Source organism: Corvus cornix, chromosome 1A (assembly GCF_000738735.6).
Source record: "Corvus cornix cornix isolate S_Up_H32 chromosome 1A, ASM73873v5, whole genome shotgun sequence".
NCBI lineage: Eukaryota > Metazoa > Chordata > Aves > Passeriformes > Corvidae > Corvus > Corvus cornix.
Genome location: NC_047057.1, coordinates 12,042,222 through 12,068,595, shown reverse-complemented (window position 1 = coordinate 12,068,595; position 26,374 = coordinate 12,042,222). Strand labels below are relative to the sequence as shown.

The following is a 26,374-nucleotide window of genomic DNA, read 5'->3' as shown; positions in this document are numbered from 1 at the left end:
TCTTGTCCAAATAAATCCTTGATGAGCATTTTAGCACTTACCTACATTTGTTAGTTATTACATTTGTTCTGTGACATTTGACTTAATTTTCCTTTTTATTAAGGACTGCCACAACTTCCCATCTGTGCAGGTCTTTCATAGCCTAACCATCTCATGCAAAGATGCTGTAGTTTACAGAATTTTATGGATATTTTTATTTTATACATACTCATTTTAATAGTTTTTAATACGTGCCTACAATTTTTGCTCCTTTTGTTCCTTTTGTATCAGCTCTTTAAATGTTTTTCTGGACTAGAGGCATTAAGGACCTGCAATACTACAACATAAAAACCCCTCTTTCTTTTTGGGTATGAACAGATAAAGGACTCTTAATGGGTTGCAGAATAGCTGCCAAGGTAGATAGCTTTAGCAGCAGTGTGTTAAATGGACTTGAGTGGGAAGAAATGAGAAGAGGCATTATTTCCCTGCAGATGCCTCATAACTCACAGAGGGCTTGTCTGTTGGGAGCCTCCATAATTTATTTATCCATTGCTCTCAACTTTAAATTCATCCTTGCTTATAGAAGAATCAGCAGAGAAATTTCAGACTAAAAGAGCCCCCAGTCTTCTGCTCCTTTTTTCCCCAGGATTTGGATTTGGTCTCTCTGGAATAAACTTTGCCCACCTTGTTTGGTGAGTCAGTGCAGAGAGGTGGGTGCTGGGAGAGAGTCCCAAAACTCACCACAATCCTGAAACAGATTTTCCCTTAAAAGCAGAAAGCCAGCATTTTCAGCAGTGCTAAATAGACACGTAGCACAAATAAAAGAAATCCATAATGAGCTATCGTGAGCTTTTCTGCACAAAGGATTTCTGCAGTAGCTCTGCCTCCAGTGAAGACCCGCTTAGTGGCAGAAAGCTCATTCTCATTTGATTGTCTAGTGGGAGTAAAATCAGGAATTATTAACAGTTGTTGCCATCCACCCTAAAATTGAATTTTTTCCCCTGGCAGCTGCTAAAATCCCATCTTTATCACAAACAATTGCAGTGAGTCCTGGAGCAGTATTTCCAGCCCTGCTCAGTCTGGTCTGTGCGGAGCAGCTGCCTCGTGTGTGCAGACACCCCAGCAGGGCCGTGCCATGGGGCCACTTACACTGAGCCACCCTTATCGTTTCTGAAGCCATTATTTGTGTACAGATGAAAAGAGAAGTGTTTGTGTTTTCCTACAATCTTTTCTTCCCAAATCCTAAATAACACTGGCTTGGAAGCGATGAATATTTTCCCACTCCTCCTGATTCCCCTTCTGGCATGTGCAGCTCTGGCAGAGATGTACCATCCAAGTGCACCAGCTAAGCAGTTTATAGCCTCTCTGTGTGTCCAATTTTATGTTTCCCAGCAGAGCCTGTGTGTCACTCCATTGCTGGGACAGGCCTCACATCAAATAAGTATTTTGCACAAGGGCACTCTATGATTTTGAGAGTGACTGCCTGGTTTTTATGGAATTCTGCTCTTTCAAATGCATTAAAAGACACATTCTTCCCAGCAGCCATCTGTTTCTTTGGAGGCTCAGAAACAGGGGAGGAGTGGCTACGAGTGTTTTTGGAGCTGCAGAAGGAAGAGAAGGGGAAGGTTGGGATAAGGCTCTTTGTAAAAGAAAAATCACAGCACCACAGTTCCTAACCTAAATCAAAATTTGGTGATTGAAAGAAAACAGGAGAAACTGCTAAAGTGGGAAAGGGACAGGGAGAGAAGGAGGCAACAGGAGTGGACACATAAGGAGAACAAAGAAGGAGGATTTCTCTGCTGGGAATGCAGGAATGGGAGCATGTCTCCTCTTTCTCATTTTCTTGGGAACCCACACATGTTGAGGATTTTCTTGTGTGGTTTGTCCAACTCATATTTTCTTCCAGTGTCCAGTCATGTCAGAATATGGTCATTTCCAAAGTCCCCAACCCATAGGCAGAAGTCTGCTTACTTAAGCAAAGATTTCCTCATTTCTTGGATTTTATTTGCTGCCAACGTTACAAAGATTTCTAGTCTTGCGAAACAAATATGCTTCACACAATCATAAATGCCCAATATATTAAATATCTGACGTACTAGCTGTGGAAGCGAAGGTAGGTAAGTGATTCCCACACCACTGTAAATGCAGCACCAATGCCCATGCTCAGCCAGTCACTGTTGACTTGTGGAACTAACCAGAAAGTAATGTTTAGTGCATTTTTTAATTAGAAGCACAATAATACAGGTGATTAGTGTCCATGAGACTTTCTGAAAACTGACAGGACACTGTTAGATCAAAAAGCTCAGGAGCCATGGAAGTAACCGATTTCTTCAGTATGGGAAGGGAATCTGCACCATGTACTGCTTGCCAGGGAATGGCTGGAGGAGTAGAGGTCCAATATGTGTGGTGTGAAGAAGACTGTCTAGGCCATTGAGCACCTGTTCCTGTGACCATCTTGCCTCCATGTAACCTCATAAAACTGCAGTGGAGAGTATAAAAAAAGGTGCTATATAAGAACTAAACCAGGCCAAACAAGAACAAATGTAAAAATAAAAAATTCTGTTTAAACTGATGATAAATCATTTAATGTTAAGAAGATGCATAAATTAGTAAAGCATAAATGTTGGCATTAATGTATGTTTCTGTATAAAACAGTTTTCATAGTAGAACTGTAGAAAAAAGGGGGTTCAGTACATTTAAAAGAGAAAGAGCCTGTACAGAAGTGTATTGCTGGCTAAACTCTCCTTCCCAATCTGATGTCATGTTTCATCTCAAAGCCAAGCAGCAGTCACTTAGAGAAGGCACACTTGTCAAAGATGATATGAAGAATAGCTGAGCATGTAAAATCAATCAATAAGAAATAGAGATTCTCTTGGTCATCACTTCTTCATGGCATATGAGAAATGTACAGGTACAGTGATATTTCCAGTGGCAAAGAGGTTGAGGAAAGCTTTGTGACAGGAGAGAGAGGTCCTAAAGTGGTTTCCAAATTGCACTAAAACTGTGGGATTAAACTTCAGAAAGATTTATGTTTAAAAATCTCTTGGCAGTTTGAGATGTTTATCTTCTTTATGGTTCAGACATCACAAAAGACATCAGTCAATATAATGTCCACATACTCAGGTATTGTAGAGGGAAAAGAAATGACAAATAGGGGTGGGGAAACAGCAGATGTTTCCCCTTCAGCAAAGTGAAGAACAATAGCAGAGAGAGGTGAGACTCTCTAAGCCAGAGATGAGAGTGATGGCAGGTCTGCAGAGAAGTCATCTTGATAAATGTGACACATGTCAGCAGTGGCAGCAAGGACCAGCTGTGAAGAGAGAGTTGAAGTGATTTTAATTTGCTAAGATTTTACACCAGGCAGGTGAGAAAGATAATGCAGAAATCTGCACCCAGCCAGGGCAAATACTGTCTTCTGTTTGTATAAATAGAAAAGAAATTAACTTTCCTGTCTGCACCAGGAGAGGAGCAAACTGGATCATTTCTAAACACGTAGTACTACGACAATGATCTGAGGAACAGCAGATCAATTATCTTGCTCTTCATGCATTCTTGTCAAGCTAATGAGCAGTTTATTGTCAAAGGTAATGCATTTCAAAGGGAGCACAAAGGTTTGAATCAGGATTACTAACAGCCATTCAATTTTGTATGAGAGGAGTCATCCTAGAAAAGACAAATGATGATGAAACTGCTGTATTAGCAGGACAGTGTTTCTGGATTTCCAGACAATATTTCCTAGACCACGTTACAGAAGTAGAACAGATGAATCACTTTTTATTCATTGAAATATGAGAGATGCAGAATTAAAATACCCCTTGGATTATGTAGCCTGATCTTTCAGGAAGGACTAAGTGGTCCCTACAAAGTATTCATGGCAAAGTTTTCCTGCCTTGTCTGTCTCCTTGCACATATCAAGAGTTTGGGTAGATGCTCCACTATAAAATTCAAAAATGTAGAGGCAGACAATGAAAATAATTTTTATAGCAGCCAGAATCCTACAGAATTCCAGGAATTCTTCTAGTTCCTGTCCCTCTGCTCTTCAGTTGTCAGAACTTTGGGATCAGGTGAAATTTAGATAGCAATAAAACACGTCCTCTGTGAACTCTGCTTCTGTGCTTTCTCTGAAAGTACCATTTTATTCACTCACGTGCTCTCTTCTTGCCTTTTATTGAGAAATAAAATTATTTGCTCACTGTGACTTCTATAAGTAAATATGAATTCACTGAAGTTGATTGGAACTATATTACTTTATTGGAATATTTTATTTTGGTGCTTAAATCCAAAATCCTAAATGCTATCAATGTGAATTGCTGAATTACTTCATTGGCACACTCATACAGGTAAAACAACTCAAACATTTTTTGTGTCTGACTTTTTTTCTGGAGTAAATGTTTCCCTGTACGTTTGATGTTTAAGTTGAGCTTTGGGTGCCAAAAGGCAATGTTGGTCATCACTACTGCAGGAAGCTTGTTGGGGACCAGGAGTATATCCAATATTTTTTGAAAATGTGGTCCATCTGATACCCTGATCCTAGAAGGTGGGGGAGACAGCCCTTTCCCTGTATTTTGCAGTCAGGCTGCCCACAAAGTCCTTCATATTAAATTAAGAAATATCAGGGGAGGTGTACTGTACTTACCTGTCTCTGCAGCACTTACAAGCCTCTCATAATATTTCTTCATAGTTTTTCCCCTAAAAGGTGAGCAGAGTGGCAACTCTGTTACTAGGAATATGGGATATGACAAATACAAATAGAAGCAACAGCAGTACCATGTCACACTGCAGCCTCAAGCCCGACTTTTAGGGAAATAACCCTGCAAGCAGGAGAGGGGCTGATCCCAGCCCCTTGTCCTCAGCTGTTCTTTATGGTAACTCCATGATGGTGGGTTTACATATGGTAAATCAAATGTTCACAAGGATTTTGTGAGAAGAGTAGCTTCAGGGTAAATTATACATGCAAGATTTCAACTTGGTTTCCCATGGTGAGATGTTTCGCATTCAGTGAGCAGGGACATCCCTCTTTAGAGGAGGGGCAGTTTGCAGAGAGCAAGTACTAACTCACCAGGGCCTTTCACAAGAGGGAGATCTAGTGGATCATTCTTACAGCTGCCCGACCTTTGTTCAGCATCATGATAACAAACAATCCAATTTGAGCACTGAGACACAGCGGTCTGATTTTACAGTTTCCAGCAGTCTCAAACATGCAGTCTCTGGTTTCCACTCTGAACACGGTGTGCTCTCCCTGCAGGTCTGAGTGCAGTAACTGCGAGGTTGGGGAGCACTGCGGAGTGATAATGCACGGCAATGCTGCCACGTTCTGCGAGCCATACGGTCCCAGAGAGCTGGTAAGTGAAGGCTGCCTCGTCTGCTGGGGCTCGGGCTGCAGGCTATGAAGCATGTCAGCTGCAGAGATGTTGGTGTGCTTTGAAAGTTCAGTTTTTGGCAGAGAGGCTCTTGAGCAAGGTGATAAGCCCATAGAATGCTCCCAGGAACATCCCAGTGTTTTAAATGGTAGATGCTAACCAAAGGTTATTGCAATAGTTTGCAAGGGACAGTCTCTTGATCCAGCATGCATCCAAGTCATTTAAAGTATCTCTGAAATACTGAAAAGTCAAGGACATAGAACTGTGTTGTCAAACTGGCATCATTCTCTTTTTATATCCAACAATTAAATAGAGACAGGATTCATGTCTCTTTTATTATTTTATTAGTCTTGTCCTGTTTTTTCTTGTCCCTGTTGACAAATGTTAATTTGGTTGTAAAACATCACTTGCGAACAATGCATCCTACAGACTTAAATGCAGCCTGGAGCAAGCACCTGCCAGTCTCAGAGAAGTGTATGTAACAGATTGACTCATGATGAATGGGACAGAATTAATTTTGTTGGGGAGTAGTTTGGTCATAAAATTGCTGTAAGAAACAACATGGTACAATTTGCATTAACTCGGGGTCATCTGGGTGTGGAAAATGAATTGCAATACATAAACCAATGCCCACATGCTGATGCTGGGCAGCTAGCTGCAATAATGTACATAAAAGGGGAGTTCTGGAAAGAACTGAAAAATTAAAAGGCCAGATCAAAGCCCATGTAATTCAAAATTAATTTTCATGTTTTCAACAGTCTTCTGAATGGAGGGAGAGGCTGATTAGAGCTATTTGAAGAGCAAACATGGAAGAGGGCCATAAAACAGAAGTGGTTTTGGCCAGGCATCTTCCCTTCATTTCAGACACTGACAAGTCTGAAATTTTAACATTTCACATTTAACAATTTAACATTTTAACATTTAACAATTAACAAGTCTGTTAATTTTACATCCTTCACTGGGACCAGAATTACACAAATGCAATGTAGATATTGCTGATGCGGTGCATAAAAGTCATAAACACATATAAAACTAATTTAGAGATTTTACAGAGAAAGGAGAATTTCCCTCGCAGCCAGCCCCAGCCAGGGAATCCTGTCAGGGATGTTAAATGGCCTCTCTGCTACTTTGCATCCTGTTTGAATATGCTAGGCTTTGCTAACTGCCTTGAGAAGGCATGCATTCATTTATGTCCTGTGCAAAAGGGAAGTCACACCACTAGGATGATTTTCCATTTTTTACATTTTTAGTTGTAGTACTAAGCACAGGTAACACTACTTGGAAAAAGATCTGTTTATGACATTTAACAAACCCAGGGTCCCAGACCCCAGGGTTTTGAACTGTCATTCACTAGCTGTCTTCTCCCTGCTGATTAGCAATTTAGACTATCCTAAGCAATCAGGAACTGGCTTCAAAATCCAGTCTTGGACTGTATTTGTCACATGTGTGATAAAGTAGCACTACTGTGGCATCAGGAATTTGGAAAAAAATTTTTTATGATACCAAAGTGGTGTGATTAAATAATCAGCTGAAAAAATCGTCATGCTTATAATCAGTTACCAGCCTAAAAATTAAAGTATCTATAAATATTATGGCAGTGTTGCAGAAAAATCAAATTCTTCTGCAGGAACATGCTAATGGCTTAACATTATGGATGAGCACAAGACAGTGTTCAGGCCAGAGGTGTGATCTAGTTTTATTTTTGAGTATGGACATACCTGTTGTCTTAGAACCAACCCGTTTCTCATTTGTAGTTGTTTTGGCAATTTCTCAGCATATCTCTTTCTGTCACAAATTTTAAAACCTGTTTCATTTCTCCATGATTTTCATTAATCCTATTCTGTCCCTGCTTGAAATGGACCATTAAATCTCTGCTCCTGCTAATGGCTCCTAATACATTAATTACTGCTTTAAAATACTTAGTCAAGAAGAGTTGCATTTGCAAAATATATCAACAGCTCTAGCAGCTGCTGGTTTGCTATCTTGACCTCCTCCTTTTCTTCTGATTTCCAATAGCCACCTGTTACTGCAGGCAGAGGGTTTTTAATACCAACTGTCTCTGTCTGTTGGTGAGAATTTACAGCTGGCAAAATCCTGGAAAGGTGTATAGCATCAGAGATGTTGCAAGCAAAGGAAAATATCTACTAAAGGCTCCCTACCATGCTCTCTGCAGTGTCTGAACTAAGCAGTCCTATGCAGAATTTTGCAAAAAGTTTTTAGTAAGTCTAATGCTTTTTCCCAAAGCTTTGCTGAAATGATTCACAACACAGTCTAAGTCTACATGAATGCCTCTTCTGTGATAACTGATATGTTTAATTTCTTGGTGATACGAGCTACTGAACCTCAATAAAGGTTTTGTTTTCAAATTATGACTTGCACAACATAATTAATTGAATGAAAACTAATATAATAGGTGCTCTCAACTCAAATCAGAAAGCAATTTATTATTTGGCATGATAAGTGTGATACCTAATACTGAATTGATCCTGACAGAATTACTTAAATGGGAATGTGACTGAATTTTTAAGGGGTTATGTACATGTAGCATCCCTATTCTTGTTTAAAAACTAAAATTACCTGTTAGGACATGTAGTCTTTTTATCAGCTAATCTTCAATGCATTTCAGTGATGATCCCATTCCTTAATATTTATAAGAAATTCTTTTGTGTATGTAATAAGTATGTAGAAAAGAAACAAAACACACCAAAACCTCATGCCAACTCATGCAGCTCTCCATCCATTATTTTCAGAGGCATCATTTAATGAATACCTCAACTAGGTGTGCACTGGTACTGGAAGAAGTCCAGTCCCTTTTGCTCTTCTGCATCACCACCATAGCATACCTTGCTTAAGTAGAAGTATTGTTAAATCCAACTTTCAAAATAGATTGAAAAGAATTAGGTGTCCTTCACAACACACTAGGGCTTTTTATTTTATAGCATTTTTAGGAGAACTATTCTAATTTGAACTACTGAAATATGGAGGCATTCGAAGAAGGGAGAAAGAGAGGCCTCAAAGGAAGGTGGTGTTCTGAGTACAGGGTGAGCTGCTGGTGTTTTCTGTCTCTTTCTAGGTCTTGGCTGGATGCCAGCAGTGGGTAACTGCTGCTACAATATTTCACTGTACATACCATATAGTATCACCAAGGTTTTTTGTTTGCTTTGGTGTGTAAGGTTTAAGTTCTGTTGTTTCCTCCTAATGTTTCATTATTTTAGGTTTACTTAATGTTATTTTTATTATTTATTTATGATCATTTTTAGTCCTTGTTCTGTGCTGGGAAAAGTGAGAACCATTCCACGTGTACAGATTTACACTAAGCTGACCATAGACCACAGAGTTCATTTTTCAATCTTCTAAACAGTGATCAAATGCCAGTGTTGCATAAAAATGTGGGGTTTTTTGTAGACATTAGTATGGTGGAAAAAATTTCTGGCTTTGACATATGATGAGATTTCAATAATCAAAATGACATAACAAAAATGTCCATGATCACTCACCCTGAAAGGGCTGGTGATTAACAGTCCTATGCACTGGAGATGTAGGTGTCTAGAGATTTTCCATGCTTTCAAAGAAAAACAAGCGATGAATGTATTCTTTTGCTGATCTAACAAAACTATTTGCTTTTCTTCCCATAGACCACCACTGGCCTTAACACAACTACTGCATCCGTCCTTCAATTTTCCCTTGGTAAGTTTAAATTACTCTTTCACCCGAGAAAGGGCAAAAAGTCATTTCTGCAAAGGAAAATGGCCCTACAATTTAGGGTTACCTTTCTGGTTGATGTTACACCCAACATGAGGGATTAAATAAATCTTTTCCAAACTGCAGTGTATTTATTCATCTCCTGATATGGAGATAGTCTTTTAAATCTTGGAAATGAAAAACTCCAGTGGATACTCTGATGAGCCATGTTTGAGTTTTGGTTTTTTCCCCTATTTTATAACCTGATGTTTAACACAATAATTTCTTGCTCTTTCTCTGAAGTGTGATTATGGTTTCTAAATAAAAAATGAAGGGTTTTAACATTAACCCCCCTGATACATTCCAAGTTACACCTAGGCAGTGCTGGTTTTAACACATTTGTACAAAGACAATAGGTGGGGCAGATGAAGAGTAAATGCTATTAAGTCCACATTATCAACAGCATGGTTGTATGCTGTATTACTTAGAATGCTGTGAGTTATTACACATTTCACTGTGCAGTTGTGGCTATAAATTATGGTGGAGGCTGTGGCTTGGGTTGAGGGGAAATTTGGAACACACCTAATTTGTTAACTCATATCTCAATGTTCAATATCGGAAGGAAAAATGTTCTTTTGATATAAATGGTTCAATAAAAATGCAAGCAGGAAATGTAGCCTGCTTCCTCTGTGGACCCTGGACATGTGTTTCCAAATCATATTCCTATTTTTAAAAAAGTAATTCTCCAAAAGTATCTCAAGAGACTTGTGATTAAACTCTGGAAATCTCAGTTGAAAATAAGAACAATCATGTAGCTTGGCAAACAGCTTGGGTTTTTTAATGGATTGGACATCAAAATCCTAGAAGGCTCAGAAATACATCATTTAAATTTGCTTTTTACCTTAAGTTGTTCTTTGGGGTATTTGAAGTCATCAGTATCTGCAACTGACTGCAATGTTAATATATCTAAGGACCGGTTATCCATCCTTTTATTTTGAATTACTGGTTTAAAAAAAAAAGAAAAATGTATCCAATCCTTGACTGAATTACTGCATAAATATTGGGTGCCTCAGATGAAAACCATCCTGTTGCTGCCCTGCAGTTTCATTGAGAGAGTGGAAGGGTAGCAGCTCACTTGGTACACTGGGATGTGTTGCTCACTGGCAGAAGCACAAGGAGATGTGACCTCTATAAAGCTGCAAGTTTGCAATGATGGAGGCATTTCACTTTCCATGAAAATTTACAGAAATCTTCTTTGGATTATTTTTGCAGTGACCCAGGGTGGTTAACAGCAGGGTAAGGTGAATGGGTTGGTAGGTGTATGTTTGCTGGCACAGCCCAGTGCCTGGTATCTGCTGCAGGTGAACTGCAGAAGGGTGCAGGCTCCCAGAAGTTTCAAAATGAGACTTTATATTTCACTAGGAGCATTTGTGCCTATCAGATGGAAAAGGTCAAATAAAAAAGGGGTAAGAAAAGGCTGAGCAGGAAATACTCTACATGGCAGGATTGTCATGAATATATCTTAAGAATACCTGAACCCATACCAGTAGGAACCAGTAAAGTCCTCAGTATGATGGAGCAGGAGAGGGGTGGATCCACATCCAAGTAAATCAAATTTCAGTCTCCAGCTGAAAATGTATCATATTTCCCCATGTGCCTGTGTTGAGTTTGAAATACAATGCAGATTGGTTTTGTAACTGATAGAAGCCAGCATGAGCCAGGGGACTGCTGCTGAGCTCAGCACTACTTGGCTTTAGAATCCAGTTTCCAGCTCATTCCCAAACGTCCAATTTAATCATAACCCTTTTTAGGGATTGATCCAAGGGAATTGCCATTTTTTTAAAAGAATGTTTACCACTTTCTATCAACCATGGAATAGCTTAAGCTGTAGCCTTTTGGGGGTATCTTTATGTTAAATCTGTCACATAGCTTTGGCCTCATGAAAGAGCACACCCTTTAATTTCTCTTGCCACTAATTATCAGATGGAATTTTGTATTTGCAGGTATATAGACAGTAGAGAACTAGGAAATGAAGGTAAAAAAGAGAAGGTTCTTCTTTCACCATAAATTCCAGCTCCTTTTAAACTCTGTGGTCAGGAAGGGTAACCGACTAGTGAATTTTTCATTAGCTGATATTCTGTGTGGTTTCCTTCATGTATCACACATTTGGTAGTTTTGTTCTTTAAGGCAGTTGAAAAGGTACACTTAAGAAGGCTTAATTAGGATGAAAATGTAATTAGTAAGGCATTTTCAGCACACAGGACAACATTAATGTACAGTACCCTTTCTGAATGAGAGGAACTCATCTGTCATGCAGCATCCACTCAGAGCTGGTCCAGGGCTGGGGTGGTATTTACATTTATGCACTCTGCGCCAAGGGTACAGAAAATTTTGATTACTTCAAATGTCTTAATCATCCATCACTACATTTCTCCAAGACCTAACACTGACATGTCTAGCAGCTTCCGTAATGTTCAGTGGGATTGTTAATTGAGATATTTAAAGCAATGCCTTTGGGCTCTCTCAGGCCAGAACATCTGATTCAACAGCTTGGGAATTGCAGGATATTGCACAAAAGCCTCTGGACTCAGCTGCCACATTAGTCTGATTCATTAGCTGAAATATTCTCTATTTCTCACTCCAAACCTGAGCCTTTTCCCCTCAGCTACGTCCCTGGCCTTCCCCAGGGCTGAACATGATCTGTCGTTCACACGGGCCACTGTGGTGGAAGGTGACTCATAACACTGAGAGATTAGCAACTGAGCTAAATACAAGAAAAAAGAGACATAGAATCCCATGGGGAGAAGAGGAAAGCCTTTGAGAGAGCAATGCCAAGGTGTGAGGTGTGCAAGTCGTGCTTATGCTTGTTCCTTGGGTGTTCTCCTCAGCATGTGCTCTGGAGGCAGTGGTGTGTGTGGGCTGTGCAGGCTCTGTGTGGGCAGTTCAGCACTGGCAGGTGCTTCCCATCCCTCCTTCCTCAGCAGGGCCTCTGCTGGAGCTGAAGATGCTGTGATAAACATCAGCACTCAGCCTGGCCTCCAGGGCAGGTGCTCCTTGGAGCCGTGTGTGTCACAACATGAAAATTGTTAATGGAAAATACTGCCTTGAAAAACTTTGTTCCATAGCTCACTCCTTATGTCTTAATATTAGTAGATAATTTCTGGCTGTTTAACAGTATTTGAAAATGAGAATAACTTGATAAGGAAACCTCTCACTTTTCAGCTTTATTATGAAATTTTTTTCACATTCCTCTGAAAACAGGACGACTTTGTCAGTATCATATAATGGATAAATACATAATGTTTGTAAAGCACAACTCTACTTTAAAAATTGCTTTCCCTTCAACTTTTGTGCCATTGTCACAAAGATCCTTTGTCATTACTAGAGCAAATTAGCAATTCTTCTCCCCCCACTATTTTTCTAAAAAAATCTAACCTTCCTACTGTTTCACATTAAACCAAAATTGGTTTATGGGGGAAGGGGGTTTTTTAATTTTCTGAGAAGGTCACACCTTCAAATATTACAAACATTTGGCACTTCCGCTCTGTTTCTTAAGGATCAAACCATTAGTCTTGCAAACAATGAAATAGACACAGGTTCAAAAGTGTTTTGCTTTATTTGAAGATAAAGCTTGGACTTGGACTCTCCCTTCTAAAATATTATTGTAACAAACTTTTGCAAAATTGGGTTCCCTAATCTACTAAAATCAAAGGTTTTACTTTGAGTCAACCATTAATCCTTATTTTCAGTCCCCTTCAAAACTACCTTTGTATGGCAAATATGTGATTTGCAGTATTTAAATATGGTCATTTCACATGTGTAATATTGGCCTATATGCTCATCCTAATGAATGAAACCTCTTACAAGAATCCCAATATGATGCAAAATTACTTTTCCTGCAATAAATAAAATAATAAAGCCTGTCCCTAAACTTCTGGTGGACCCTGATAATACCACTGAGCTGGCAAGGAAGGGGCTGCTCTCTGAGAGCATTGTTTGCTGTTAACATGAAAGACTTGAAGGTGCATGAGCAAAGGTGATCTTCAGTGCCTGAAGGCTGTCAGGCCTTGAAACTGGAAATTCCTTAGGCATCTTTGCTGTACGGATCATATGCTTAGTGCCTTAGCTATTGCTAAAGAAAAGACTTGACATGAATCAAATTTAGTACATCAACCTTCAGTAAAAACGGTTTTCAGTGAGGTTTTAGTAGCAGGCTTTAATCTGTGAGAATGCTTTGTGGTTTTGCCAGATGGACTCTGTTTGTCCTCTCAGGAAAATCCCAGTAGATATCATCCAGAAGATGGGTCACTCATGTTGTGATTTGCTCACTGGTCTGGAACCACAAGCATTTGGACCTTACTTGTAGATTAAGAATGGCCCTTTTCTCCTGCTGCTTCTGGGGTAGAATAGAATAGAACCATTTCAGTTGGAAGGGACCTACAATGATCATCCACCCAACTATTTCAGGGCTGACCTAGAATTGCAGTTTGTTGTTAGCTTCCTTAACATCCTCCAGTCACTTGTCTGTCATCTATTGCTATTGCACCTTCCATTGTTCCAAATTATTTTCTCTAAACATCTATCAGATGACCAAGTTAATTGTCAATTACAGCATTTGACAAGGATTGCATACAGGGTTCCATATGTATTAAATTAATCTCTTACAATCACTTACAACACCTGCCAGCAGTTTATCAATCTCCCTTAGTATCTCTCTAATGGAACCCCATAGCAAGGATAAATGTGTGTATCTATTGGTTTTAATATGGTTAAAATATTATTGAGAAATATTACTATTGGTATTCAACTGTTCAGGACTTTCTGGTAATTCAGGGTGCAGATATGTTGCTAGGGTGATCTTCATTCTAGAGTACCCACTTTGTCCCCATTTTCTATCTTCCTCAAAAGGAAATCAAATGCCAAACTTTGTGCTTTTACATGCATAAATATTTCATTCACAATCTTACAGTAGAATCACTTAAATCAGTAACAGAAGTAATAATTTCTCCAGTCTTGTTCAACACATTTTCCACTCTTGCAACTTTATTTTCTGGTTGAGTAATCACCTCTACCTTCAAATTTCCTGAGCTTTTAAAATCTATCAGACCATCAGCTATACTTAACTGCAGAGTAATTGTATTACCTGTGATGACTTTACATTCATGCTGTCATGTTTTTTAAGAGGTGAGGTGTTTGTGCAATGCACATACCAAGAATTTCCATTTGGCTTAGTTTATTTACAGTCTGTTTTTAATGCTGCTGATTTCACAGTCCTCTGTGACTGTAATCCAGAAAACTATTTAAAATAATGCTATTGATTGCTTTTGATTAGCATATGAGTAAGGGTCACTGATTTGGAGGCAGATCTTTGACATAATGATTCCAAGAGGATTTTCATGTCATGTCCTGCCTCACCCTAAGACATCCAGTTAGCGAATCATTAACCAGCAGACTTTACTTCTCCCCCTGAACTATCAAAGTCACTAGGAAGAAAGCTCTTTTACTCAGAAAAATCCATGGCCTAATGGTCTTGGTGGTGGTTGTTGAAGACAAAACATAGATAGTGTTTATCACCTTTACAAAGTAAAATGCCATTTTTTTCAGGTTTATTTATTTCACTTTCTATTTGTAGTGGCAATTTGCCTTTGTTACCAGTGCAGTCTTGCAGAATTAAATTATAAAATTTATTTGCTTGTGTAGATAATGGAAATAGTATTTTGCCTTGATGCATGCTCAATCTACAGATTATTATTATTATTATTATTATATCATCAGCATCATCATCAGAATTGTTGAATGTGCCCTTTGGATTAGGCCTTACCTGACAGGATTTTTTGCTTCAGAACTCACATTACTTCTCTATTAAGCTCAGCAAATAGAAGATCATGATTAATAAAAAATAATCTTGCAAAAATAAATAGTGCAGCTGATTCACTGAGCTCCATGTATTTCTGTGGAGGAAACAGCAGTCTCTCACTGCTAGGGCTATCCCCTAGAGCAGCACCCAGAGGGCTCTGCAGAGATGTGCATGGGATGATGATTCCTTCTCCTTCCCAACCGATTCCACTTCGGCTCAGCCTTGTGAACAACAATGACTTCATATGGCCCCATGTAATAGTCTGAAGACATTTATCATTTATGTTCTTTTCATGTTTTAATTCAGTTCTGGTGGTAGCTGTTATATTGACAGTAGTGTTTTCATGGAGTTTATCCTCTGCTTGGATTCAGACCACTTGATAGAACAGGTCCAAACATGTTTTGCTAAATAGGTCTTAGCTTTGGCTGAAAGAACCACTGCTGATCATTTTCTCTTAATTTCCGGTTTTGTTTAGTCAGTTTTACAATTAGCAGAAGCTATTGGATGACTGACAAATGCTGTAATAGCATTTTGTGAGATAGCCTCAGCAGAACTGCATAGAGATGATAAAATTTCCTTCAGATTTGCTATAAAAATTCACTCACATGTCTCTAGGGAAATACCAAAATGAAAAATAAACCCCTTCTGAATTTAGCATGGAGGAGCACTTGTTCTTTTAAATTCGTCATTATCTTGTTAGCTGAACACAAAACAACCTCATGGAGGAAGCTGTGGTGCCAGATGTTTTGGGCATGTTGAGCCCCACCTCCCTCCCTTTAGTCACCTGCATGGATGATTTCCTTCAGTCACACAAATTTCTCTTTCTCCAGTGCCTTCCAGGAAGCACCAGTTTTCCAGTGAAGAAATGGCACATCCATACAGTTGTGTTGATAGTGGTACCAGCAGGGAAGGGCAGTTCAGGTGGCCACAAATTCATTGTTACTAGAGTTAGATTCTGCCCCTTCTAAGCAACAAGAGCAGGGCATTAAAAATATTTGAACCCTCAGGCTGTTTTGTCTTAATTTCTTTCCTATACATTTGGGAAGACCTTGAGAATTTAATATAATTCAATACCAAAATTGGTGTCATTCACCATTCTGTATTTCTTTTGCTTGCTTCATTTCCCATTTTCCCCCAATAAAACAATGTTACACTTTTTTGATTGGCTACCCAAATTGCCATTTGCCTTTGTCTGACATGAAACCTACCAGTTTTCCTTTTCTGGTGGAAAAGCCCTTTGTGCTGATGCATAGGTTATACATTGCAAATAATGTGAAAGAATAAGACAGGTAAATAACATCATCAAGTACTCTTCACATAGCATGTGGAAATGTTAGGTGGTGTTTATTGATTTTGCCAAGTTTTACAAGAGGAGCTGCCTAGGTATTAATACCTAGATTGAAACCAGGGTTTAAAGTTGATGCTGTATTTGAAAGACATTTTAATGGCCTTGGGGCAAAATGATTTGTGTTGTTTTGGCTAGCCCAAGGTTACAATGAAATATTGTCTTTATTACTTCTGTACCAGGGCTTCTCAGCCACTGTTGGGAATTAAAATGTGAGCATTAAAGATTTACTACATGGAGAAAACAGAAAAGATAAAAAGCCTCAGGATTCAGATCCAGGGCAGGTGGCTGTGCCAGCACCTCACAGTAAAACGGGGGCCATTATGGAATCGGTCATTGCAAATAATAAATGCTGGATTACAGACAGACTCATCTTGATCCTGCTCATATCAGTGTATGAAGATAACACTTTTGTATGATTGAAAAGGTCCATTTTTGAATTAAACAACAAAGCATCTGTAGTTACTGGGGGGGGGGGGGGACGGAACTGAGAAGCCCCCAGATCAGCAAAACAGCCCTGGCTCTTTCTCCAGCAGGTGAGGGATTGAAAAGTAAGAGCAGATGGAAATAGAAAAGCCCATCGGGAATTGCAAAAACCAGTTTTTACCAAACTAATTGTTATCTACCTGCATATACATTTAAAGGCAGGCAATCACATGATTTCAGAAAAGAGAGACACCTCAGCTCGGAATTGGCTTGAGAAAAATTATTTTCCAGATTTTCTTGGTGCCAGGGAATTTCACTAAAGCAGCCAAGGAAAGGACTTTCATATCTGTATATTCAAGTTATCTCCTTTTACACAGCAGTTCTTGGGACCAATTCTACTGCCTCTCTAGAGTGGACTGACTGTAGAGATTTAAATAAAACTTCATGTATTTTAATGCAGTATTTTAATACCCTTACCAGCACCTTATGGTGCTCATTTTCTTAATTAGAGACCTTCGCAGCTGGCCCAGGCTGCTAAACACAGTTACACAAAGCATCTATTTACTGATATGTGTTAGTGTACTACTGAACTACTTTCAGATGATATCATTTACATTTTGCCCAGCTTCATTGAAAGGTCACCCTCTCCCTTAGAGAATCTCCACATAATCTGACATTAACTATTTAACAGCAATAATGTTGAAGTGTACAATGTGGGTGCACCAGTAGAAAATGCTTCCTGAACACAGGAGTTACTATTTTGTCAGACATACAATACTTAGAGTTGTAAGTATTTTGGGAGCATTAATGATACTATTGTTTCAGTAGCTACCATTCCTGGGTGTCCATTTCATCCAGGTCTAAGTGAGTTTACTCACTTTGCCTTCAGCAAGGTGTTATATGATGTTGCTGCACTTAAGAACGTGGTTAAATTTAGCATCATGTAATTATTTATTTGGTAACAGACTTACTATCCAAGCACATACCTGCTGTCTGTATCTCAGAAAGAGACACTATAAATAGCTGAACAGCTTTACATCTGAATAAATTGGAAACTGGCATGAGGGAAATACAGCTTTCTGCCTGGTTTATTTTTCTCTCCTTAACGTTCTCAGCACAAAAAGCAGTATGATTTGTGATCTGATCTTGTTCATTAGAAGAGAACAAATTTGTGTGAGCGCAGGAAGCACATCAGATCTCTGAATATAAATAGACTAAGAGGAAGTTGAACTAGATAAGTATTTCCTCAGACTTCTCATCTAAAGGAAATTAGCTGCATTAATTCATAAAAAGTACATCTGCTGTTATTGGGAATCCTGGCAGGAGGTGGATGGGAAGGGAACCATGGGTGATCACCTGCTCCGTGCTCCCACCAGGATCACATGCTGGGCAAGGACAGCTTGCTCAGGGCCCCATCCTCCTAGAGCTTAGCCTCAGATTAACTTTTAGGACTTCATTTACTAAGTTCTTATGATTTATTTTTATCAAATTTATTTACTAATTATTCTTCTCCTCACCTTTTACAGTTTTACAGTGGAGGCTTTTAGCCTGCTCATCAGCCCCTTAATTTTATTTAGATGTAAATAACTACCCAGCATTTCCAAAATGGAACACTGGCCTAAATCTGCCAGTGGAACAAAAGTTAGCTGCTCTCAGAAATGTGCAGAAAATAAATGGTTGAGACTTTGCATTACAAAATTTGTAATTTTTCCTAATGCTAAAGTAGATCTGACTTTTATGAAAGGCAAACACCATTGGCATTTTTTTCCCTAGTGTCAGGTATTTATTCCAGATTGTTTATCAGAACATACAAGAGGACAGACAGTCAAAATCCTTTCCCCACAAGGGAAAGAAAAGCAGCCAGCCATAAAAGTATTTGTTTCTATTAACAGATAGACTATGATTACAACACAGAATGAAGTTGTTACAGTTTTTAGTTTGACTATATTTTACACTCAAAATATCTCTTTGTACTCTGAATTCATTCTATAAACAGGGAAAAGCTGTTAAAAACAGTCTAAAGATCTAAAAGTCATAATTAAAAATCACATTTGTAACTAAATTCAAAGTTGTGACTTCAAAGAAAAATTAAAATGCTCTTGTGACCTTCTCTTGAGGAAGTTTTCAGAGGCAGAATGGAATGAACAGTGCATTGCATATTTTTATACCAGTGCTTCTGGTACATCCAGCACTAAATATTCTAAGATGGTTAAAATAATTTAGTTCTTGATCAAAAGCCAATATAAACATACCTCTAAAAAAAACCCAGAATCCATGGAGCATTCATTATACCAAACAGTGGTTCATTACTTTGGAAAAAACTATTAGCAAGCCAGCCAGATTTGACCACGAGTAATTGATACTATCCAGTTTGGCTTAATTCAAGCGATATCAGCAAATTATAATCCTTAGCAAACACTAATCATTATTCATCCCATTAACAATATTAATAAAAGTAATCTTCTCACATTAGATAAAAGGGATTCTTCCCAGCACCCTTTTGCTTTTCAGACTGCATTCAGGACACAATTGAAACCCTTCTGCACAATTTTTGTGCGAATCTTTCTTGTGCAGTCCCCCATCAGACTCATTCTCCTTAAAGCCAGCATTAGATATCTCATCTGCTTATCCACGGAAGCACTTGCAGGAGCTATCAAGAGGTTGTCAAGAGGCGGAGGATGTCACACTCTATAAGGAGCAAAATATTGCTTCCCTTGCAGATGGCACCCAGTTTTATCTCAGCAAAACACCAGTTTCTAATCAATGTTGTTAAGAAATCTTAGAGACCAACAGCTGTATGACTTGGGTTTCTGTAAATCTGACACAGTTGGAGGCAAAGCTGTAGTGAGAATTAATTTTGCCTGCTATTGCCAGCCTGGATAGAAATAACTGAATACCTGGATACAAACAGCTCATATGTGGTGCCTTCATAACACCTCTCCTGAAATGCTATGCTACCTACATGACATTTAAAAAATAAGGTAGGTAAAATATTCACCAGTACTTTAGATGGCCTTGAAGGAAACCAAAATCAGCTTAACAAAACCTAAAATTGAAAAAGACAAAACCCATTACTGTTTCAATTGGATACGCTGAGAGTGGTCAGTGCTAGTCAGGTCCTGGCTATGGGTTACCAGTCCTGTGAAACAAGGAGCAAGGCAACTGAGAAGCATACTTATGTTACACTTTTCCCTTCTTTCCTGTTTAGCTAAGCAGAATTAACAAAGCAGCTGTCAGGAGATGTTTAGCAATCCCATACTCTGCCAGTCAAAACCTTCTTCTATTAGCATCGGTGCCCGGACTCAACTTTGAGAAAATTTTATTTTATTGAAATTTGGCTTGGGAAAAAATCCAAACATGTAAAGCACCAGCCAAATAAATTAGTGTTCCAGAATATTCAGTACATGAAAATGGCTGGGTTCTATAACTGAAGCTGCTCATAATTTTTGATAACAGACAAAATTGCTGTCTGAGCTTCAAATGTATCATTTCAAATTCATGAAGGTTGTCTCTAGCTTTTCTCTGAAAGTTTTGGAAGTCTGTGAACATCAGATGAAAGACTATCAAAAGGAGTAAAATAACTCCAAAGGAAAAAAATACTTTGTTCCTGAAACACAAGGACAAGCTTGCCTTGTATATATGTAAAGAAAAAATCTGGCAGTTCTTGAACAGAGGATGGTTTGGAGTGCCCCCTGCTCCCAATAGATAATTACACACGAAAGCCCTTAATATTGAAAGTATAATCCTAACTCTTAGTCAGATTTATCTAGCAATAACTTTACCAAGGTGTCAAGTTTGCTGTGACATACTCATCGTAAGAAATAAACAGCATTTTTTCTCTAATGCAGTGGCTTACTAACACAGACTTGTTTACAGTAATCACTGTGCAGGTTTTGCTACCCATTTTCGGGGCTAATTCAAATCCTGGGCTTTCCTGATAGAAAGTAAACCAAATCTAATCTCATTCAAAAGGTTTTATGTACAACTTTTCCTTCAGAGGACAGGAAGGTGTGAAGATTTGTGGCATGATATCCTGCCCCTGCTTCTCTGCTCGGGGCTGACAAACTGGCTATTACCATCTCTGGGAGCAGTGGGAAGGACACCTCCCTCCCAAGCTCCATTCCTGAGTCATTACTACTTGAGTTCTGATCACCTATTTGTGGAAAGTCAGAATATAGCTTTGCTGGTCAAGCTAGAGGTAAACATCCAAAAAGCAGATTTGTATTTTAAATAATCGTAGTTTAGGATTACTGAAATAACAGTGATATGGACTAACAGCCATAGTATTAAGTAATAGCAATATTTAAAGTAATATTGAAAATTATATTGAAAGGCAGTGACTCGCAAGACCATCTCAGTAAACCCTGTCCTGTAGTTCAGTTGCATATATCACCATCCTCCCTTTTCTTGGGAAGAAATTCTTAATGTAATATTGGATGTATATTAGTTTTGTAAAAGATTCAAGTACCAGATACATACTTTTTAATTTTTTTAATTGTCAGTTTGAGTTTTGCAGAATTAGATAGGTATATGAAAAATAATCTTGCTATCTTATGTTTTGAGTCAAGAACATACATAAAGAGGGTTTAAACACTGATAAAAACACATTTGTCATTGCAGCCAGTAATTGCTACTTGAGGACTTTCCCAAATTAACTTTAATCTTAATACAACCCACCCTGCTTATTAAAAAAATAATAAATCCCAGCATTTTTCTCCCCTCTTTTTATTGTCTCCACTGCTCTTTTTCCAGTCTCACAAGTGAAATGCCACATCTACCTTGCAAAGCCCTCTCTGAGTAGCCCCATTTCTTTTAAGCAACAACTTTGATCTTCATTGCATAATTGAGGGTGTTCAGATCTAACAGACAACATTTCTCATGTTGATTGTGTGGCAAATCTGGCCTTCTCTCCTTTTTAAGCAGCATATTTGGACTCAGCTTTGTTTAAGAGCACTGTACCAAAAGTTGATTGTAGCACTAACTGGAATGGCACATGTTATAAAGTCCATATTGCTGGTTATTTTTACTGATTATGTTCTTTTAATTTCTGTCTGACATAAAACTCAGTATGTTGCTGTTTTACCTCACCTCCTCTGACTGGCCAAAGAGGTCAAACTGGCTGCAGTTCCCTGAATTTTGAACAGAATTCCTCTAAAATAAAACGAACGAGCGTGATTAAGGGTTGGAACTCTTAAATTCCACAGAAGTAGGAACCAACAGCAGATGCCACTCAGTAAAGTAGACCATCTCAGCAGATGGGCAAATATGAAACGCAAAGGCTTTTCCTGACATCATTTAGTTTTAATGTGATAGAAATAAAATGCCTTGTCAGTAAAATATAACCAGACAGTTGCTTTGTAGTCATTTTGGATACATAGCTGGTAATTCAAAGTCCTGCTGCCTTTGCAGTATTAATTATTCTGTGCCTCTTTACAGCAAGAATATGTGTCAGACCAGCTGAACATACCACACGCAGCTGTAGTGGCTCGGAAGTATCTGTTACTCTATTTGCAATTTAACATTAGTGAAAGATAGAGGAAAGCAACTTTGTGGATCATTTCCAGGAATCTAGTGGATGTATCAGACAAAATTACAGAGACAGGACTTCATCCCATGTTTTGGAGTGGTTTTCCCCCTGTAGAGGTATGTGATGTGTGTCTCAGAGCAGAAAAACAGCTCTGTAGGGCTGAGAGTTGTGAATCTGAATTGCCTCGGGGGAGCTGGGGCTGCAAGCACCGTGCTTAATGACATATGTTCCCATTAAAATGTGTAAGTTGTTCTCTTGTACAAGTGGTTAACACCTTTTTAATCAGGCCATTTATTTCATTTACAAAAATAAGCACCCCAGTTTCGAAAATGATAGTATTTTATTGTCAGCAGTGTGTATATAGATTTATACATATATTAAAATATGTATTTACACAACTTCCAGTGTGGATGAAAGTATCTGAAACACACATAAACCTAACACACTACTTGTGGCACATATAATATGTACTCATACTGTGAGCAAAGCTGTGGTACTCACTCAGTGGTATCCTGATGCCATCACAGGTGCTGTTTAATTGAAAGCTGCTTCTCTTAAACATGGAAAGTACATGATGTCTGCTGCTTTGAATCTCACATGCTTATGAAATTTTGACCTTTGGAGCACAGGCTAGGATGTGTCTGTTTCACTGAGCATTGAATTTTCTGAGATGGATGAATTATCTGGTGTGTGAGGAAAAATAGTGGTTTTAGTGTGTTTAATTACCACACAGGTTGTTTATCATGTTTTCTAGGATGAATTTCTCAATCCTGTTTTTGTGTTATTTTGACTGCCTCATGTATTAATTGTTAAACTCATCTTTTGTGACAACACCCAGAAGGCACCCTTTTATAAATCAAAAGTAAATATATTACCCTACCTTGCAGGAGTGCCATAAGGCTTAATTAGTTCATTTTTGTAAAGTGTTCTGAGATTCCCAGATCAGCATCAAGTGTTTGTTATTAATTATAGGATCTAGGGAGTATATTGGATGATTTCTTAATTAATTTTCTTCAGGCAACCTTAAAATAACTAATTTTGTTACATCTTTGCTCTTTTAAATTCCTAAAGCACGTTTGCTCTTGGCTCAAGTAATTCTGTGTCTATTTTCCTCTCACTTATTGTATTTTTATTTATAGATTTTTTTATATATATACAATAATATGAAAAACAGTCTTTTACTGCTTTCCCTGTGAATTCTGCTATGTGGATTATTCTCTAATAAGAAGGTTTTGTTTAAACATTAGATGGTGGGTTTTTTCCTGCAGTTGGGGGTGTTAAGTAATTTACTTGGCTTCCCCTGGGAAATTTGCAGAGATTACATGGCACTGCTGTGATTTATCATTTCCACTTTATTTCTGACTCATAAAGCATGCATTATTTTGTGTTTACCTTCAGCAACAGATCACAGGAAATTTCATCATCAATCAAAGCACTTTAAAATGGGGAGAAGTGATAAGGTGACAAAGGCACAGTCAGCAACTGTGGTTATTGGAGAATCATTTATGCTTCATTGTGTCGTAACACTTCTCATTTTATTGCTTTCCCAGGATCGGGTTCATGTCGATTTAGTTACTCAGATCCCAGCATCACGGTGTCCTACAGTAAGAACAGTTCTGCAGATTGGATTCAGCTGGAGAAAATTAGGTTTGTTACAGCTTTTTAATCATTTTCATGTTTTCCAGCTGAGCAGGTGGTGTTTAAACCTGGCTCTTTTAAAACTTGTTTTATTTGTTAACTTTTCAGTTCTCCTTGTTCATACAAAAGATGAGGGGTGAAATTCCTGGCTAATTGCAGAACTGCCACCAGATTTGGTAAATCACAAATTCATCCATTGAGTATGTGGGAAGGGAGTAAGAGAATCACTTCACACTTAAAATGCAACTCCAATAACCAGCAGGTTCCCGTGCCTGAAAAAACAAAACTTTGATGAGTTTTTGCATTTTAGCACCATTTTGAATGTCATCAATGGCCATATTTTATAATGTTGCAAGTATCTACTTTGGTAGATTAAAATATTCAATAAAAACATTTTATAGTTTGATATGAACACTTGGCTCTTAATGCTCTTGTAATAACAAGATTATGGTGAATAGTGCCTTGCTTTTAAACCAACTGGTGTACCTGAAAAAGCAAAGGATTATGAATGGAAAATTTAAATCTTTTCATTGCAATATCCACACCTTTAAAGAGAGAGTCAGTGTCGGAGATGGATTTTTCTAAGAGAGCATATTTTATTCAGTAACAATAGGAAAGGCATTTTGTGCAATGGCATATAAACATAATTATACAACTGGAGAAGAGAAAACTGTTATTCATATGTAATGTCCTCATAGCATCTCAGTCTGCCTTCCTGCATTACCCAGTGTCAGTGCTATACAAGTGACTTGCTGGAGCCTATTTTCAGTCCATTGAGGCAATTTCCAGAGCAAAAGGCTCCTTAATTTCTGATGAATAAGCAAAACTCGAGCTGCAAGGTTGTGTGTTTCAGTATCTCATCCTCCAGCTCCTTGGGGGAGTGGGGCTACAATTTAATTGAAAAAAGCATAAATTATTCTCAATTTTAGTAAAACAATTGGTGCTAATTCTTATCTCAGAAAAATATAAAGCAAGAGTAATTCACTGCAGGCACTGAAGTTGCCTCAGAGTAACCATGCAATACATTCTATTTTTCTCGTACTGATGCAAAATTACACATCTAGTCCGTAACGTCAGCTCAGTTGCTCTCATAGCTCTACAAGCCAGGGAACTCAAGAGTTGTGAGGATGCAAACACAAGCCCTTGAGACCAAATTTTTTTGAAGTTAATGTGCATGCAGTTTGACCTCTCCTTCCTAAAATTTGATGCTGGAGCCAGCAGTAGAAAATAGGTCAATAGAGCAATGTCGTGCGAAGTGGAGAGGATGAATTATGGAAGGATGCTCGTTTCTCCTGTGGTCCGTATGAATTGCAGTGTTTATTCGAATGTGCTTCAGCGACTTTCACAGCACTACATGCAGCTCCAGGGAACGGTGGGAGGACTGGGGAGACATGGGACAGGAGGGCAGCTGTGAAGGGAGGTGTTGTGTTGTGTCAGTGGGATTTCAGCTCTGGACTCCTGGGAGGGAGGGCAGAGATCTCTCGGGGAAGAGCGGGTGCTGTGTGTGGGCTCCGGGAGAAGCAGGGACAAGGCCTCAGCCCGCGCTGCTCTGGAGGGTGACAGACACAACGTTTAGCAAGGGCAGGGCCATTCGTGGGGGCAGATCCTGGGTGTGAATATCGGACAAAGGCAGTTGCTTTTCAGTATTTTGCTTTGCTTTCAAAAGAGAAGTTCCTCTGTTTTCTGCTATAAAAGGAAGCTATTGGTACCGTTTTTCCCTAAAAGCTCCGGATTGTCTCTGACAAACTATTCAGCCTTCAAAACATCACTACCAAGGCAGATAGAACGTTGAGTAGCCGACATCTTGCAAACGTCACTTTTGTAACTCCTTGCAGCCTGAGGTTTGAATGTAGCTAATTCACTTGCTGGGTGGTTATTGAGGTTTAGCCCCCCCCAGCAGCCAAGCCCCACACAGGCACTCACTCCCCCACCAGCAGAACTGGGGAGAGAACTGGAATGGTAAAAGCCAGAGAACTCGTGGGTTGAGATAAACACAGTTTAATAGGTAAAGCAAAAGCTGTGCATTCACATGGGCAGGCAGGAGTTCAGCCATCTCCAGGAGAGCAGGGCCCCTATCACATGTCACGGTGACCTGGGGAGACAAACACTCCAAACATCCCCCCTTCCTCCTTCTTCCCCCACTTTATATAGTGAGCATGGGATCACATGGTCTGGAGTAGCCCTTTGGTCAGTTGAGGTCACCTCCTCCCTGCCTCCCATGCATCCTCAGCTTCTTTGGAGTGAACCTCAATCCTTTAACAGCTCTGAAGACAGGTGTCTGAAGAAAAGCTCAAGGTCCTAATCATTGCCTAATAGCATTATTCCAGGTCTGACTCTCCACCCCTCGTTCTCCATTTTCAGCAGCAAGAGAGAGGACAAATGGCTTGTTTCTTCTGTATTGTTCTTAAAGCAGAATATGGAAAGAAAGACAATCTGGCCCTCCCCATCCACAAAATTATCCTGACAGCAGGGGTGTGAGATTGGAAGGACATGTTTGTCAGAGAAAATTCCCTGCTTTTCTCTCCAACCATTCTGCTCCCTCCAAATCTTCAAGGGACTTC

The 26,374-nt window shown here is 39.0% G+C and overlaps 1 protein-coding gene across 2 annotated transcripts in view; it reads left to right on the top strand.

Annotated features, from left to right (window-relative positions):
* Positions 1 to 26,374, top strand: part of RELN (reelin) — a 274,888-nt gene that overhangs the window by 122,285 nt on the left and 126,229 nt on the right. For both annotated transcript variants that reach the window (XM_039570742.1, XM_039570743.1), the window contains exons 7-9: positions 5,225 to 5,321; positions 8,975 to 9,026; positions 23,726 to 23,822. In XM_039570742.1, the coding sequence (XP_039426676.1) occupies positions 5,225 to 5,321; positions 8,975 to 9,026; positions 23,726 to 23,822 (246 nt within the window). The remainder of the gene's footprint in view (positions 1 to 5,224; positions 5,322 to 8,974; positions 9,027 to 23,725; positions 23,823 to 26,374) is intronic.